Raw genomic sequence first — 20,113 nt, 5'->3', positions numbered from 1 at the left:
GTATACATCAATCTTTGTATATATTGCATATATTATACACGTATATAATACATACACACATGCATACACACATACACAGATGTACGTAATTCTTGTTTATATATTTTCTTTTAAATTCTATTCTTTCTCTTTTTTGTTCATTTTTCTTTCAATATTTTCTGTCTTTTATTCAAATTCAAAATCTACTTTAAACTTTAATTATATTTCGTTATTTTTTCTTTATATTTCTTCTAGGTTTTTCACAAGAAATCCTTAAGTTTTAGAAGAAATTAAAATATTTTCAAAAACCAACAATGACAAAATATACATATAAATAAAAATAAAAATAAAAAAATGAATGAGATAAAATAGATAAATAACAAACAAAAATAAACACAGAAATAAAGATATAAATAAGAAAAATATATGAGTGAACAGAACAGAAAGAAAACAAAAAGAAAAATCAGAGAATGTACTTGTTGGTAGGAACAAACTTGACTTCACACATGCACCACACAAGAACTGTGTGTGTGTGTGTGTGTATGCATGCGAAGGCATGTGGTTCAGTGGTTAGAGCATTGGGCTTACAATCATGAGGTAGTGAGTTCAATTCTCAGACCAGGCTGTGTGTTGTGTTCTTGAGCAAGGCACTTTATTTCATGTTGCTCCAGTTCACTCAACTGTAGAAATAAGCTGCAACATCACTGGTGCCAAGTTGTATTGGCCTTTGCCGTTCCCTTGGACAACACCGGTGGCATGGAGAAGGGAGGCTGGTATGCAGGGGCGACTGCTGGTCTTCCATAAACAATCTTGCCCAGACTTGTGCCTCAGAGGGCAACTTTCTAGGTGCAATCCCATGGTCATTTATGACTGAAGGGAGACTTTACCCTATATATATATACATATATATATATAAATTATTTAAAATTATAATACAGGGTATCAAGAGATACCACCACGCTGAAAAAATAGCAGTCAAATCCTGACTCTAAAACCACAATAAATGTCCGCATGGCACGACTAGCGAAAACGAAGACCAAATGAACCAGTAAAAATAAGATAATTCCAAATCCTGGATTTCTATATATATATCGAAATCGTGATTGAACCAAATTCGATGACCCTTTCGTTACTGTATTTATTTTGAGATGCTCTGTGTTTCTTTCAATTAATTTTCAAAGAATTTAGTAAAATAATTTAGTTATCATTAAGCTAGTGTCAGAAACATAAATTGTGACTAAAGTTTGGTGGAAGATTTTAATTCAGAACTTTTGAAAACAAGATGTTTGTACCACAGAGTCAGAGGTGGTTTCAGCCAGGTTGGTATCCAAAGGGTTAAAGAAAGAATATAACAGAATGAAAAAGTAAATTAAACATGCAGTGAGAGAAAAAAACAATGAGAGAAAAACAAAATATGGTTGTTTCAAAATGAGTTCCAAATTGGCTTTTCATTCACAAAGGCATACAGTCAGCAATTAATGACTGTGCCCCAGTATGGGCATGGCCTCTGGCTGAAACGTAATACAATAACCAAGAAACATAGCACAGAAAATGAATTGGTAAATGAATAACAAGGAGAAAACAAATATGAAGGAAGAAAAATGACAGAAAATTTCCAACTAGAATTTTCCATTTCTTTAGAAGTCCACAACAAATAATCTGATCTCCACTGGCAATTCTATACAATTTTCATTTCAAAACACTTGTATTTTGGTTTTCCAGTTAAGGAAGACAACTCAACTTCATTCTGTCGTTACCAAGCTTATTATAATCAATTGTACAAGTGTAAGGACAAACCAGTTTATACTGGTTTCAAGTTTTGGCACAAGGCCAGCAATTTCAGAGGAGAGTCTAAGTTAATTACATTAACTCCAATGCTCTACTGGTACCTATTTTATTGACCCTGAAAGAATGAAAAGTAAAGTCGACCCCAAAAAGATGAAAGGCAAAGTTGATCCTGAAATATGAAGTTGAACTCAGAACATGAAGACAGTTGAAATGCTGCTAAGCATTTTGCCTGGCATGCTAACAATTCTGTTAGCTTGCCACACCTTAACAAACCAGTTTACATTAAATACATTCATTATTTTTCTTCATTAAGTTCCTAATATATCTCAAAAAATACAGAGGTAAATTTCCTCTTTAGGCTGACCAACAAATACTTGAGTAATATCTTGTTTCAAAAGTTATTTATTATTATTCAGCTTGGCAGAGTACGCAAAAGATATTTTCTACAACAGAGTCACAGTGAAAACAAATGTTTTGTATAAACTGAATTTTTTTTACAATCTCTAACAGGATTCCTATTAAAGATCTTAGAATAATTGTTTTCTAAAGCGATGAGCTGGCAGAAACGTTAGCACACCAGGCGAAATGCTTAGCGGTATTTTGTTTATCTTTACATTCTGAGTTCAAATTCCGCCAAGGTTGACTTTGTCTTTCATCCTTTCGGGGTCGCTGAATTAAGTACTAGTTGCGTATTGGGGTCGATCTAATCGACTGGCACCCTCCCCAAAAATTCCAGGTCTTGTGCCTAGAGCAGAAAAGAATAATTGTTTTCTGGGATAATCAAGTGAGACTAATGTAAGAACCTCCTTCACTATACAATTTTCTAACTTAAATCTGGATTATGTCTTTTATTGTTTACTTGTTTCAGTCATCAGACTGTGGCCATGCTGGGGCAGCACTGCCTTGAAGACTTTTTAATCAAATGAATTGACCCCAGTACCTGGCACTTATTCTGTCAGTCTCTTTTACTGCACAGTTAAGTTAGCAGGACATAAACACACCAACACCAGTTGTCAAGCAGTGATGGGGGACAAACAATGACACACACACACGTAAATACATATATATATATATATATATATATATATATATATGCAGTGGGCTTCATTCAGTTTCTATCTACCAAATCCACTCACATGGCTTTGATTGGCCCAAGGCTAAAGCAGAAGACACTTACTCAAAGTACCACACAGTAGGACTGAACCTAGAACCATGCGGTTGGTAAGTAAGTTTTTTTACCACATAGCCAAGCCATTTCTTTTTCTACATCTGAGGACTAAGATCTGGGTATGGAGTGTAGATATCTACTCTCTCCTATCTAAAACCCCACAATAATTGAATGCTTCATTATAGAGTTGAAAAGCTTTTAGAAAAGCATCAATGCCTGAGGATAAAGATAATATATGTCTACTAATACAGGAGACTAGCTCTTATTAATATAATGAAATTTCCCATTATTAACCTAATAAAAGTTTTTTTTAAGTGCCTAAATCTAATGTTATGTCTAGAAAATTAAATCTTGCAAAGTTACTCTTGACAATAATTTATAATTCTCATTGAAATGATATTTCTTCTAAATTTATCTACATTGTGTCTATTCATATTTTGTAAGAGAAAATAACTGATCACCAAGATAGCACCTTCCATCCAACATAGTGAAGTTACTGTGAAACAAATTTAAAATATATAAACCAATGATTTCACTCATCTCCACACCTTCAAAGCAACCATAGCCACATCAAACAAATTTTCTTTCTTAGTTCTGTATTTTCACAAAACAAAAAAACTTCTTAGCATGCAGAACAATATCAACATCTGAATTGCAAATTGGATTAATGGCGTTGGTGAAGGTTAAATTTGTGGCAGTAACATCTGACTGATATATTTTAAAAATATTCACAATAGCAAAATGAAAAAAGAAGAAACAAATTTGCTTAATAATGATGTTATTAAACCTTTCTACAAATGAAAAACTATTATTCTATAATTGGAACTGGACTACTTTTCAAAGACAAGAAATAAGGTCTAAGATTTCTTTACTATATATATCTAAAGCTGTTATTCTTACTAACTAAGCCAAAATCTGTTTATAGTAGGTTTTAATTAAACTTCACTTAGGCTGGTTAGAAAAAGTGTTCCTATGGTCTTTCAGTGTGGTGTATGGTGATAAAAGGTGAAAGATCTCTACACTATCATCTATTTTAAATATGAATGACTTCTCTTTGGCTTCTAGCTTAAGAGCTAAGTGGATATTGAAATGGAAATTCTTTTTATACATACTGGTTCTCAGATAAGAATCTTTTATAAACATGTTTATCAAAACTATTAAGATTCTTGTCTCTGCTCTTTCTACAGCTGTTCCTTGGTATACTGTGCCATGTAAGAATTGAATGATTGTTCTCAAAACAAAATCTGACATCAGAATTAGAGCAAATGATTTTCTAAGACAAGACATTACTTGTACAAACATGAGCTGATCCAAGGAGGAAATTTGCTACAAGGTTTTGAAATGTTTTTGGAGATTAAGGGAAAATAACAACAGAACTAAACAGATCTGCCCTTACTTTCAACCTTAAGTATGGGATAAAACTCAAAACATAATTAAAACCTTGAATATAATGTTACAAAAAGCAAGTGAGTTATCATCTTTGCTCAACCAAAAATATTGTTGCAGAACAAAAGAAATTTAAATTTAAGAAGTGATACACTTAAAAATTGCTTGCATAGATTGAAAGAAAGAATTCTTATCAGATTAACTTTCAAGGGATGTAACCCACCATAGAAAAAGTCTCAGAAAGAAGCTTGCTATTTTTGCTTTCATCTTCATCTTTTGTAATTCATTTACTAATTCATTATCTGTGTCACATTGCAGACTGTTTTTTGATTATCAGGTCTGGCTTTGTGAATGAAAAACTAATTAGGAACTCATTTTAAAACTTAACCATATTTTTTTTTTTTACACAGCGATATTTTTCACCCTGTTTGATAAACTTATTTTCTCATTCTGTAATGTTCTTTCTTCCTCTCTGTAATATTGTAAATAGTGAGTGTGAATACTATTTTGCGAATGGCTTGAAATAGCTTCAATTAACATGAATTGTATTTCGATTTTTATTTATATTTTCAGTTGTTTTTATTTTTGCATTTTTGTAAATACACCCAATCAAATATCTCTATTCAATTTCATTTTTACTTATGCCTCAAACAAAATACTTCATCATTTTAATTTTTCCTTTATTTTATCAACAGCTTCCAGTTTCTTTCTCGGATTTCATTCGAGAACCAAGCTGGAAGTTTTAGCTGAGTATGTGTGTGCATGTGCCTCTATGTATGCATAGGTAGGTGAGTGTGAAGGTGTCTAAGTTGGGGGGGGTGATTATGTGGGGTGGGGTGGGGTAGGGTGACGGCGTTATGGGGGGGGGGAGGGGTACCAGCGTGTGGGAGTGCGGATACCAGTATGTGGGTGTGGAGGTGCTTGCATGTAGGTGTAGGGATGCCTGTGGGGGAGTGCCTGTCTCTGGTTGTGGGGGTTCCTGTATTTGGATGTGGGGTGCTTGTGTTTGGATGTGGGGGTGCCTATCTGTTGGGGTGGGGTGCTTATCTATGGGTGTGGGGGGTGCCTCTGTGTGGGATTCCTATTTGGGGGGTGCCTGTGTGGGGGTGCCTGTGTGAGGGTGCCTGTGTGGGGGTGCCTGTGTGAGGGTGCCTGTGTGGGGGTGCCTGTGTGTGGGAGTGCCTGGGGGGGTGCATGTATGTGTGCCTGTGTGCCTGTGTGAGTGTGTGTGTGTGTGTGTGTGAATTGTTTTCCTTCAATTCCTTCACTGGATAAAAAAGTAAAAAGCCACAAAGTTATTTTACTGACCTGGAAGTGTGTGATACGATGGCAAATGGATGGATTTCTTCATAAAAGATTGCTCCGGCTGATAAAAACGAAATGTCTGATCGATGACATGAGGCTGGAACATGAGTTTCACGTAGAGAATGGCAATAATTCCACCACTTGATGCTCTGAATTGTATCTTTTATTTACAGCACAGAGAAATGATAAAGGAGGAAAGGAAGAAAATAGAGAAAAATATTGCATGGTTATAGAAAATTTTGTCTAATTATGTAAAACAGTAGGGTGTTGGATTCATGATTGTAAGATTGTGGTTTCAATTCCTGGACTGGGCAACACATTGTGCTCTTCAGCAAGACACTTCATTTCATGTTGCTCCAGTCTACTCATGTGGCAACAATGAGTAACCCTGTAACAGACAAGTGTCCTGTCCCAGTGGGGAATATATGTATGCCATGGAAACAGGGAAACCAGCCCTTATGAGCCTGTAGGATTTGGGAAGGAACTTTACCTTTTTTTTATGTAAACTAGATGTATTCCTAACGAGGATAGTTGTTAACTTCTGTAAACTGGTGACTAGTCATGGGTAAGATTTGTAGACAAAAGACCTCAAAAGAGACAGTTGTGACTCAGGAGTCAATTCAGTTCAATGTATTACAGAGTCAAGAGTCAATTCAGTTCAATGTATTACAGAGTATTAGTGTACACCTCTTCCTTTGTGTAATCTTTTTATATTGATTTGTTTGATCTTTTTATATTGGTTTGTTTGTTCATTCATTTATACCTATGTACACACACACACATACATCATCATCATCATCATGATCAATATTTCCCATGCTGACAGAAACTGGCAAAGCCAAGGGCCACACCAGGTTCCATTGTCTGTTTTGGCATGGCTTCTACAGTTGGATGCCTTTCAAAATGTCAACCACTTTACACAGTGTACCAGGTGCTTTTATGTGGCACCAGCACCCACACCAATGCTTTTTACGTGGCACTTTGGATGTAGGTTCTCAATTCTGTTGTGGTGGGCAAGTCTTCTTGAGAACAGCAATGTTACACATATCTCATTCCCCTGTCACATACATACACACACACATACACATACACACACACATACATACATACATACATACATACATGCATACACACACACACACACACACACATGCATACACACACACACACACATGCACACACTCACACATACTCCTTCACTCTAAATATTTTCAGCAAGGAGGAAGGCCTCACAGGAAAGGTCCCTTTGCTCATTTACTAGTCTTCAATGTAGTTTCCAGAGAGATCACAGTTGCTGTTGTATTGCCTCAGACATTAAATATTATTACACATATTCTAACTAGTATGTGTGTGTGTGTGTGTGTGTGTGTGTGTGTGTGTGTGTGTGCACCTACATGCATGTGTGTGTGTGTGTAGGTGTCTCATCTGTATGACATCATCTAAACAGTAAGATATGTTAAATGCCACTTTATCTATGAGACACTCTACAAAATAAATAGCTATCTATAATGTTATTCTACTAATCCCAACAGGCATTTGAGTGTTAAATCTTAAGTGATTTTAACTATGGAATGAAATAATTAAAGATAGGATTGAAATCTTATAAGCATAATGAAACAAATTCTTGTGGTACACATTAAAATATAATCAAAATCTTGAATATAACGAAATAATGTCATGAAAACCTATACATTTAGACATTTAAATAGAAATATAGATACAGTTCTAAATTTAAGAGATGAGGAATTATTTACATTATTTACATTATTTACATTTGACAGATATTTGTCCTCATCTTGTTTGTTGTTAACACAATATTTTGGCTGATATACTCTCCAGCCTTCATCAAGTGTCTTGGTGTAGATGTTATTATTATTATCATTATTATTATTATAATTATTATTATTATTATTATTATTATTATTATTCAGGTCACTGCCTGGAATCGAACTCGGAATCTTGGGGTTAGTAGCCCATGCTCTTAACCACTACGCCAAGACACCTGATGAAGGCTGGAGGGTATATCAGCCGAAATGTTGTGTTAACAACAAACAAGATGAGGACAAATATCCGTCAAATGTAAATAATGTAAATAAAGAAATACAAATGTATAAATATAAACAAACTAATATTTGTTTTTTTTTATAAGTGTTAAAATATGTATATAGATATTAAAAAAAATGATAATTTATTTTCAAACACAGACAAACAGTTAGAACTGCAAAAACATTGGGTAAATGACCCTTACAAAGTGGGAAAATTTGTCAATGACCAGCTTTGTAAGGGTAATTTACCCAATGTTTCTGTTATTCTAATGGTATCTCTGTGTTAGAAAATAAATTGTCATCTTTTTTTGTATCAAGAAATACAAATATTTAATATTTATAAGACTTGGAATTTCCACAAATCCTATAAACATGTATATGTGCATTCACAAAGGCGGTGAGTTGGCAGAAATGGTAGCATGCTGGGCGAAATGCTTAGCTGCATTTCGGCTGTCTTCTGAGTTCTGAGTTCAAATTCCACTGAGGTCATCCTTGCCTTTCATCCTTTTGGGATCGATAAATTCAGTACCACTTGAGTATTGGGGTCGATCTAATCGACTGGCTTCATCCCCCAAAATTTCAGGCCTTGTGCCTACAGTAGAAAAGAAATGTTAGCCACATCAAAGTCGACTTTGCCTTTCATCCTTTCAGGGTAGATAAATTAAGGAACAGTCATGTACTGGAGTCGATCTAATCAGCTAGCCCCCACCCCAAAAATTTCGGGCCTTGTGCCTAGAGTAGAAAAGAATATATGTGCATTCACATCATTAATGCCTCTTCTCATATATATATATATATATAAATATATATATGTATATATATATATATATATATATATATATATGTGAATGATATATATGATATATATATATACATGTGCTAGAGTTACACATATGCAACAATTCAATAAGATAATTGAGATTTTCCAAACAATTAGTAGATAAAACTCCCGAAGGTAGTGAATGAAATCTAAAAACAGGCAAGTGAGATAACTCAAAAATAAAAAATCAATTAAAATTCCGTAAAACATAGGAAATATAGTCTTGGAGTGTACCTAACCCTTAAGTCAACTGGTGGAAACAATAAGCAAGTTTTCCCCTATTAGACCTCATCAGTGAAGTCTTTTCTACTACATTGGCAGGATTAAAAGGAATGTAATTATACTAAATATGAATATCATTGGTATGGGAGAGGAAAAACAGCTCAGGGGTGTATTCGACATTCTAAATACAAATACAATAATGTCTGAGATATATAAAATACAGTGAGTTGAACAACTTCAATTAATGGAGATCATTTATGCAGTTAGTGTACAAAGATTGCCTCCAGGACTGATTAAAATCTAAAAGACAGGTAAAGGAGATAAAATCCAATACAAATAAGAACTCAGAAAGCAAAAAAATGTTTAGAGAAATGGAAATGAATTTGGTCTTGTATTTTTATATTTCTACATTCGCTTGTGAATGTGTACATGTATGTGTTTTGTGTATACACACACACATACACATACACACACTTCTTCAAGTGGTCTCCATGTATTTCACCTTGCCACACCTGGAATCTCTGGCGCGTGTTGCTTATCTCTGCCAGTATCCTCAATGTAGCTGAGTGGTCTTTATCCTCTACTGCAGAAGTGTAATGGCCAGTTTCCCCCAGTGAAGAGGGATTGGCCTGCAAGAGTCTTGTGCCGGTGTGTCATGAAAAAGCACTCATTCCAGTGCCACATTGAAAGCACATGGTACATACTGTAATGGGGTTGGCATTAGGAAGGGCATCTGGCTGTAGAAGCCGAGGCAAATCAGACTGGAACCTCATGCAGCTCTCCAGTTTGCCAGCTCTGGTCAAACCATCCAACCCATCCCAGCTGGGAAAGCGAACGTTAAAGGATGACGACGGCAACGACAATGATGATGATGATGATGATGATGAGGGTGCAAAAGTCTTCAGAGTGTAACCCCTAATATGCCGTTAGGTGTTACATACATTCAAGCATAGCTTGTACCTTTCTGACTTTCCCTATAGAAACAACCTTGCCCTCGCAACTTCTATGTTTGAGCACCAGATTGTCCATTTCCCTTGAAAAGGCCGAGGCCAAAGCTGTTCTGCCTCTCAACGCAAATGCAATGTATTTCTACACAAACATAGATACGTATTGCATACTTACACACACACACACACACACACACAAGCATACATGTATTTAGTAGGTATGTTTGTTGGCACGAATACTCTTAGGAAGTTAATTGCATGTGGAACGCCTTCAGGTAGCTTTTCCTCATTTCATCTGGTTAGGTATGCTACAGCTGGTTTCTTTTCTTTCTTTTTTTTTCTGTTAATGGCATATTTATCCATTCCAGGCAGTCTTTTATACCATCCCTGTAACTGGTGATCACAGAGGGATTTTGTCTTTGTACCTGTTTAGAGATACAGTTCCCAGAAACAGAAGGTTATATAACAGATTTGCTGCAAGGTGCAAGCAAGCACATTTCTTTTATATCCCTAGAAATGCATGTGCTTACTACCAAGTATGCAAACACACACACACATATATTAGGGTAGGTCGATTTTGGAACTGTAATCTTGGACTAGTCTGGATAGAACGGTATTAATGTATCGAAAATGTGGCATCGACTCATACTTATGAAAACGATTTTGTTTCAAGGATTCTCAATTAGTTTGTAAAATTATATAATTTTATACATAAAAAGCCAACCATTGGACTTAATTTAATCAAAATAACCAATTAAATTTTTTCATTTTCAACAAAACAATGCATGCAATTTGTTTAAATGCTTTATAGATGTTTATTGATGTATTATTTTATACTCTCTAATTATATTTGTCTATCAAATGCTTATTAAACTAAATGTGATTTGCCTTCACATTCTCAGAGTGTTGAAAGGGCAGTGAAGCTGACATCTAAAGTTTCCCATACTGTTCATGGACTTGAATCAAGGTAGAAATACATTTTGGCCAAAGCTCTAAGCTGCAATATGAGGCCTTCCTTTGCTTCTAAGGGCTCTTACAGTGAAAATTATTATGATTTTGGTATCTAAATTTGTCTTATTTGACTCTATAGAGTTTGTACGTTTTCCTGAATTTTCCAAATGACAATAACGATTTTTTTTCCAACTGAAAGTGGTGAAAGTGTTTTTTGATTACAGTATTTGAAGGTTTTGAAACAGTTTCCTCAAAAAATGGTTAAAGCTAAGGAGATGGATTTTTTTGTCAGTTATTATCATGTTAAGCCCTTGCTGACTCAATTAGTCCCAAGTCATTAACTACAAAAGTATGGAAAATTAACATGCCCTAACATATGTATATATGTTTATATGCCAGTGTTTGTGTTTGGTGAATGTGTGAGAGAGTCAATATGTGTGTGTGTGTGTGTGTGTGTGTGTGTGTGTGTTAATTTGTTGAGATGAACAAGTGTTACATTCCCAAGATGCAATGTTTTTAGTTGGATGATGCACATCAGCAGGTTTCAGCATAATACCCTCAAACCTGTTGACATGTTCTGTCAGCCTACAGAACAAAGCTACAAAGCTCAACAACGTAATCCCCTTTTCATCTCACTTAGATTAACATCTATAAAACCCTACATGCCTCCTACATGAAACAATCTTGAGCAATGTTTTTTGTGGTTGTTGTTGCTGCTGCTGTTGTTGTTGTTGTGCAACAACATAAACGAAAAGTATATTTACATCATCATCATCAGCAGGAGCAACAGCATCATTTAATATCAGCTTACCATGCTGGGATGGGGTGGGTTGGGTGGTTCGACGGGGTTACGACAAGTTGGAAATCCAGATAATGCTCCAAAGTCTGCTTTGACATGCTTTCTAAATCCGGATGGCCCTTCCTAGCATCGACAAGTGGCTGCTTTCCTGTAACAGCATGTAAGATTAGAACCTATAAAGGAGCCCCTATAACTGAAGGAGAATGAGAGAGAGAGAGAGAGAGAGAGAGAGAGGGAATAAAGGATAGAGTTTGAAGACAGTGAAGCTTCATGAGAGGAGGAGATTAATATTTGTATGAGGGTAGCAGTGGGGAGAGTGGCAGAGTAGACACTGTCGGAGAAGGGGCTATCGAAGGGAAGGGGGTAGTGTCAGTGGTTAGTGTGCAGGGAGATGGGAAGAGTGGTAAGGTAAGTTGTGTTGAGGGGGATCAAAGGCTGTCCCACATTATAAGGATGGGTATGGATGTAAGATGGAGGAGATGAACACGAGAGGGAGGAGAGAGAGAGAGAGAGAGAGAGAGAGAGAGAGAGAGAGAGAGAGAGAGAGGAGAGGTTTCAGGGTGAGAGTAACGGTGATGTGTGGGAGTCCTGGGTGATATCAGAGAAAGGTGAGTGTTGAAGTGGCAGAGAAGTTGTGGAAGGAAGAGATGAAAGAAGTCCTTGAGAAGGGGGTGAAGGGATGGGTTAGGAGGGGAACGAGGACAGGAATGTCATAAGCTGTGAGAAGAGATATGAAAGGTTAGGGTTAGGGTTAGTGCACTTGTGCCGGTGGTATATAAGCATCCATTACACTCTGGGAGTGGTTGGCATTAGGAAGAGCATCCAGCTATTGAAACTATGCCAAATCAGACTGGAAACTGGCGCAGTTCTTCAGCTTGCTAGTTCCAGTCAAACCCTCTAACCCATGCCAGCATGGAAGGCAGACGTGAAAAGATGATGATGATGATATAACCAACATATATATATTTGTATAAAAATACCACTAGAGAGGGACTGTTTAATGGCTACATAATATAACAGATTAAAGGAAATTGAAGTCAAATGGTGCGATCTCCATTTGAAACCACACTGTAGGTTCAGCAAACCAGGAGCATACCATCAATGACAGCAGTCATAAAGCATTATATGTGTGTGCACGAGGGAGAGAGGAAGAAAATACGTGTGTGTGTGTGTGTGTGTGTGTGTGTATGACTATATATATGCATGAGAATATATATGTGTATGTGTGAGTGTCTGTCTGTATGTGTGTAAGTATGTATATGCTCGCACACAAACACGCGCCTATACACCAAACACACAGGCATGCATATAACACGCATATGCACACACACACACATACACACACCCACGTACGTACACACTGAGCATCAGGTGCTGTAAAATAACATTTGAGTAGATCCACATCCGAAAGATAAAGTAAAATGAATAATAGAAAAATAAAGGATTATAAAATTAATTCAAAAAAATACAAAGAAAGAGTAAGACGGGAAAAATAAGTAAAATAAATACGATTTATTAACGAGATTAACTATACAAAGATTTCCTATTGTTAAAATATTACATTGTAAAAAGTAAGATGTATGTATATTTATGTACGTACACAAAGTACGTATGTATAGTTAGGTATATACATGCGCATGAATATACACACACGCACACAAATATATATACACACACACACATAAATATACATACACACATATACACACACACACAGACATACACAAAGATATATATATATATATATATATATATATATATATATACACACAAACACATATATAGGCACAGACGTGGTTGTGTGGTAAGTAGCTTGCTTACAACCACATGGTTCCAGGTTCAGTCCCACGGCATGGCACCTTGGTCAGACCAAAGCCTTCTGAGTGGATTTGGTAGATGGAAATTAAAAGAAGCCCGTCATAAATATATATATATATATATATATATATATATATATATATATATATATATATATATACACATATGTATATATATACTCGTTTATTCTTTTATTTGTTTCAGTCATTTGACTGTGGCCATGCTGGGGCACCACCTTTAGTCAAACAAATTGATCTCTGGTCTCTTTTGTCAAACTGTTAAGTTATGGGGGCATAAACACACCAGCATTGGTTGTCAAGTGATGGTGGGGGGACAAACATAGACACATAAACATATACAAATATTTGAAATATCTGGAGCTACAATGGAGCAAAGGTTGCTCCATCTTATACCAATTTGGTCATAGCAAATATATGAACAAGTTAGACTAAAGTATGGTATTAGCTTCCATGAATATCTTTTAGAGAATTCAAATGTTACTTAGATGGCAACCTCATTCTGTAAACCCAGCCTGGACCAAGTTAATGATTTTAAAATCTTAATTAATAACAACAAATACAGCTCACAATGGAACACAGTAAAAATCTACTACCCTTCCTGAATATTTTGATAATCAAAAAGACACAAACATTAAAATGACATTCACTATAAACCAACAGACTCACAACAATATTTACTATTTACTTCTTTCCACACAAAACATACCAAAATAAATATATTCTTTAATCTAACATGAAGAATATTTAAAATTGGTTTTGAATTTTGAGATTCAAAATAAAAACCCAAATTAAAATAAATACTAATTGTAAGACAGCATCCAACAAAATTTATAGATAATGGAGAAGAATATTTCAAAGTAACAGGCATTCAAGAATTATGAAGGCCAAAAAGAAAAAAACAATTCAAATACAACAATTTTTTTACATTTTTACGTAACAACACACCATCTAATGACTACAAAAACATAAGACTTTATCCATCAAAACATTCCACTGATGATTTTAGACCAAAGAATGAAAAAAAAAAAAAAAAAAATCACTTGAAATATACAAAATAATTAAAAGCAAATAACAACCTAAGTCCGTAACAAGATTACTTACGAACACTAAGTTACCCATTACAAACACAATAGTAAAAAAAATGTGGTCACTCAAACAGCAGGACCTGCATTGACCTCACAGAAGGCACATCTTATGAATTTAACTAGCCCCACCTTACTGGTACCCATGCTGGTGGCACTTAAAAAGCACCATTCGAGCATGGTTGATGATATTTCCACTTGACTGGGCCCTATGCCAGTGGCACATAAAAAGCACCGACAACATGCTCGGAGTGGTTGATGTTACGAAAGTCATCCAACTGTAAAAACCTTGCCAGATCAGATTGGAGCCTGGTGCAGCTTCCTGGCTTGCCAGACCTCAGTCAAACCATCCAACTTATGCCAACATGGAAAGCAGACATTTAAACAATGATGATGATGATGAGGGCATATTTTAGTCATCATCATCACTATCATCATCATCGTCATCGTCTTTTAAAATATGTCTCCCAAGCTGGTATGGCTCAGACAGTTTGGGAGGATATGATAGGTCAGAAGACTACATCAAGCTAATGTCACTTTAGCATGACACCAGCACTTGTGAGGTTACCATGTTTTTAGTTCAGTCTTACCGTGCAACAAATGCAGAAAGGATTTCTTGTATCACTTCAGGTCAACTAATTTATTGTCAATGAATGAGGTAGATGAAAGCTGCATTTTGTGTGTATGTGTGTATGCATGCATGTGCATGCTTATGTGTGCGTGTGTGTCTGCAAATGTGAAAAGAATGTTGATATTTTGGTTCTCACAAAAAGGTGGTGCTGATGTTGACATGATGGCTAGTTGTTTGGTACTTTTGAAGAACTGTCGTATATAAAAATCCATTACCTGACAGATAGGTGAAGAGCCAGAATATCTTTCCTCCCTCAAAATCAATTCCCATCAAAGCCATACAAGCATCGAGAAATTGACATTAAACAAACCAATGACTGAGCAATCATATATATACATATATATATATATATATATATATATATATATATATATATATATATACACATACATACACCCACACATATATACATACACATACATACATATGTATATATGTATGGAAATTAAATGTATGCATATAAACATGTATATGTGCATATATAAATGCATGCATCGAATGGATAAGCACTATATAAGCAGTATATACGATGTGTGTATGTCATGCTTATTATTGGACACGTGCATCTGCCATATAACGGGACTCCTAAGTGAATGCACTGAACTATTATTGCTGGATGCTGGATGTGTCAAGTTGTCTTACCTTCACTTTACTCTGGATAATTAAGTGTTCAGAGTCCACAGCAGAACAGGAGTAAGTGAATGAGTGAACTCTAATTAAATCTCTACATACTTGTGTCTTGATATAAATAAAGTGGAAGCCTTGTGCTGTCTCACATCTTTCATTCTAATCATTCCTTTACATTTACAAATCCTCAGCCATCCCTCTCATGTAATCATTGATTTGTCACACCATCATTTAGCATCTGTTTTCCATGCTGGCATGGGTTGGACAGCCTGAAAGGATCCATCAAGCCACAAGAGAGAGAGAGAGAGTGTAATAGAAGGTTAGAGATGCGTATAGAGGTGACCAGAGTGAGTGATGAAGAAGGGTGGAGGTGCAGTTGATGGGAAATACCAGTACGGAAATTGGGTAAGGTGAGAGAGGTAGAAGTGACCCAAGAAGAAAGACAGATCAGAAAGTAAGGGGATGATGTGCAAGGTGGGAGATGTAGAGGTTCGTAAGGGAGGTGTATAGCAAGTGGGATGTGATTGCAGATAGACCTGCTACTAATTCGCAATAATATTTTATTATAGGTGCAGGAGTGGATGTGTGCTAAGTAGCTTGCTTACCAGCCACATGGTTCCAGGTTCAGTCCCACCGCACAGCACCTAGGGCAAGTGTCTTCTACTATAGCCTCAGGCCGACCAAAGCCTTGTGGGTGGATTTGGTAGACAGAACCTGAAAGAAGCTCATCATATGTGTGTGTGTGTTGTGTGTGTGTGTGTGTGTGTGTGTGCATGTATATGTTTGTGTGTCTGTGTTTGTTCCCCAACATCACTTGACAACCAATGCTAGTGTATTTACATCCCTGTAACTTAGCGTTTCAGCAAAAGAGACCAAAAGAATAAGTACTAGGCTTAGAAAGAATAAGTCCTGGAGTCGATTTGCTTGACTAAAGGCCGTGCTCCAGCATGGCCAGTCAAATGACTGGAACAAAAGAATATCCTTTCTTCACATTTTTGCTAATCCACTCATGTCTCGTATCCCACGTCAGATTTATAGAAATATTAGGCTGAAGAAAAAGTTTATGCACCGTGTTAAAATAATGTTTTTTATATATTTTTGTGGTGTGTGTGTGTTCATTCAGTTCATGTCAAGTTCAATGGTGATCTGCTGTTGAAAAGTTTCCAAGACTTGTTCATCGAAAATGAACTTTGTTTCAACAAGACAATGCAAAGCCACATACAGCCAGAAAGACCAGCAACAAGATTGAAGAATCGAACACTGTGGAAGTTCTTCCACATCCAGCCTAGAGTCCAGATGTTGCTCCATCTGACTCCAGTCTCTTCCAATCAATGCAGCACTTTATGAAAGGTCACTGATTTGAGTCATTCGATGAAGTTGAAGGAGCCTGTCAAGAATTTTTCGATTCAAAGCCGAAGGATTGGTAATTTGACCAAATCTGAAAGCTTGCAGATCGTTGGCAGAAGGTCAAGGAAAATAATGGTCTTTATTTTGAAGAATAGTCATTGCTTTTGAATAAATTCTTGCATAAAAAATTATTGTTTTAACACACAGATTGTACAAACTTTTTCCTCAACTTAGTAATTATAATTATTATAACCAAGATGGATGGTGCATGGCTCAAGAAGACCTGCCAACCACAACAGAACTGAGATCCTAGAACCAAGGTGCCACATAAAAGACATTAATGTGGGTACCGGTGCCACGTAAAAAGCAACCAGTATACTCTGTAAAGTGGTTGGCATTAGGAAAGGCATCCAGCAGTATAAATTAAGCCAAAACAGATTATGGAACCTGGTGCAGCCCGTCGCCTTGCCTGCTCCTGTCAAGCCATCCAACCCATACCAGCATGGAAAACAGATGTTCAATATTGATGATGCTTGATAATGGTGATAATGATGTAATTGTACCATTATTAACAATTTTCAAATAACATATTTTATAACAAATAAACTATGTTCAGATAGCATTAAGTTATTGATAATCAAAAGTTATTGAGATGCATCTTGCATAGATACAGAAATGATGCCACCATGACCATCCCTCTTAACTTGAAGAAGTCTTCAGGCAAAGTTAAAAGGAATGGGCATAAAGTTACAAACCAACAGCACTTTGCTCTCTTAACTTTGTGAATCCTGTTGATGTAATAAAGTTACACCAACTTGATAGTAAATTTACATGGTTCTTAAGACAAATAATTAGAAAAGGACTTATATTTTTTTACCTACATTAATAAGTAACTTTCTTTTTTTACCTACATTAATAAGTAACTTTTTTTTTCTGACAAATTTAATTATGAATAACAACCTTTACCTTTTTCTGACCTCTAAGCAGCAATTCAAATTGGCCATTGAAATTTCAAATTAATTTTACCATTTCAAGCAGACTAGAGTTGATAAACGCATCAGCTAGCATCATAAATAGCAACAGCTCATTGATTAATGCATTCCACCTCCTCCCTCTCTCCTTTCCTTTGTTTTATATTCTCTGCCTCACAGCATCCACCAAAATATCACTTTCTCTCCCCATCTCTGTCATATTCACCCCCATCACTTTATACATCCCTCCCACAAAACTTGTCCTTTACAACCAATGTTTCCTTCTGTCTTTTCCTGTCTTCCATCATTAGTTTGTTTCTCTTTACCTATTTAAACAAAAGCATTTTTAACCAGCCCCAGCCCCAATCACTTCTCTGATAAACTGCTCTGTACAACAAAATATAACAAGTAAAATGCTGAATTAAATAGATAATATTTAGGCTATAAATTCTTCATAATTTGAGTCATTTATAGAAGCATGGATAATGTAAGAATACCCAATAACACACACACACACACACACACACACACACATATATATATATATATATATATATATATATATATATAAGGAATGTTGCAGTTTACTGGAAGCATTGGGATATAAGAAAACAGGGAAATAATACTGAAGAGATGTTCTTGCAAAATGAAGAGAGAATAAATAATTAATTATTTTCTTAAGTATTTTGGGTAAATAATCAATCTTCATAGGAAAATATTTAAGAATTTTATAAATTATTCATTCTTTCTTCACATTGTAACAAACACTCTGCATTATTTTGTGATTGTTTACACACTGCTATCAAACCAGCAGTCCATTGTTATGTCAGCCTCTTCATGCTGGCATCAGTTAGACAAAACCTTTTGGAGTTGTGTTCCTATGGCCACACACCTTTCTTGTTGCCAACACCAAACGGTTTTACAAGTAAAGTATTTTTATTCCACCAAGCTTCCCAGGTGACCAACAGGGGACACATTGTTTACATGACATCATTATGGACCAGATGGTATCAGTGTGAAGACATGTAAGAAATCCTATAATTACATTGGTATGAAATGATCTTCATTACTACACAGATATACCTACAGTTATTTATGTATATTATATACGAGGGGGTGCTGAAAAGTTCCTGGCTTTAATGGTATCGCGAAAGGCTTGGTCGGAGGCCCAACCTTCTGTGTTCTTTTACAGGGCTTAGAAAAACTGAAGGACTGCTGTAATAAGTGTGTGAATCTGAGAGGGGAATATGTCAAATAAAATCATAATTAACTGATCCTACTGTATTTTCGTTTACCCAAAGCCAGGAAATGTTCATCCTCCCCTCATGTATACACACACACACATATATATATATGTATATATATATATATGTATGTATGTATGTATGTATATATATATATACATACATACATACATACATACATACATACATACATACATACATATATATATATACATATATATATATAAATGGTTGTAAAGTAAGATTAAATCCTCTCTTTTTTTATTCCTGCCAGGCAGACTTAATTAGAGGCACTCTCAATCAACAATAGCATAAACATATAATTATGTTTATGCAAATCGTTCATCTAGGTTATGTGCTTTGGTCAGGGACAACACATATACTCAAGAGTGGGTGTGAGTATGTGTGTATGGTGTGGAACATATAAATATGTCCCAGATCCCAGAAAGCCTCTTGGTTAGAAGCAGATAACTCATCCACTAGAGAGTATGGCAGTTTTATCATCATCATCATCATCATCATCGTTTAAAGTCTATTTTTCATGCTGGCATGGGTTGGACGGTTTATCTGGGGACTGACTAGCCATGAGGCTGCACCAGGCTCCAATCTGAATTGACAATGTTTCCACAGTTGGATGCCCTTCCTAACACCAACCACTCTGGGAGTGTAGTGAGTGCTTTTTTTCATGCCACCGGCACAGGAGCCAGTCAGGCAGCACTGGCATTGACCACATTCAGACGGTGCTTTTTACGTGCTACCGGCAAGATTACATTTCTCAATGCAATGTAAAGTTGAACAGAGATGTCCAGAAACAACGAAATACCAACAATGGATTTGAAGCCGCAATTTCATCTTTTGAGACAAGAACAAGTTGGTACACAACCTTACCAGTAAGATCATCTCATTTTCTTCTCACAGATATTCTTACTGATATATTCTAATGCAAACTCACATACACACTAC

General features: G+C 36.0%; 1 protein-coding gene across 2 annotated transcripts in view; it reads right to left on the bottom strand.

The window, feature by feature from the left end:
• The window catches only part of LOC106880142 (nephrocystin-4), a 130,201-nt gene that overhangs the window by 22,410 nt on the left and 87,678 nt on the right, over positions 1-20,113 (bottom strand). For both annotated transcript variants that reach the window (XM_014929973.3, XM_014929974.3), the window contains exon 23: positions 5,630-5,786. In XM_014929973.3, coding sequence (XP_014785459.2) covers positions 5,630-5,786 — 157 coding nt within the window. The remainder of the gene's footprint in view (positions 1-5,629; positions 5,787-20,113) is intronic.

Source organism: Octopus bimaculoides, chromosome 12 (genome assembly GCF_046866305.1).
Source record: "Octopus bimaculoides isolate indiv1 chromosome 12, ASM4686630v1, whole genome shotgun sequence".
In the NCBI taxonomy this organism is placed as follows: Eukaryota; Metazoa; Mollusca; class Cephalopoda; order Octopoda; family Octopodidae; genus Octopus; species Octopus bimaculoides.
This window is presented reverse-complemented; position numbering and strand designations above follow the sequence as displayed.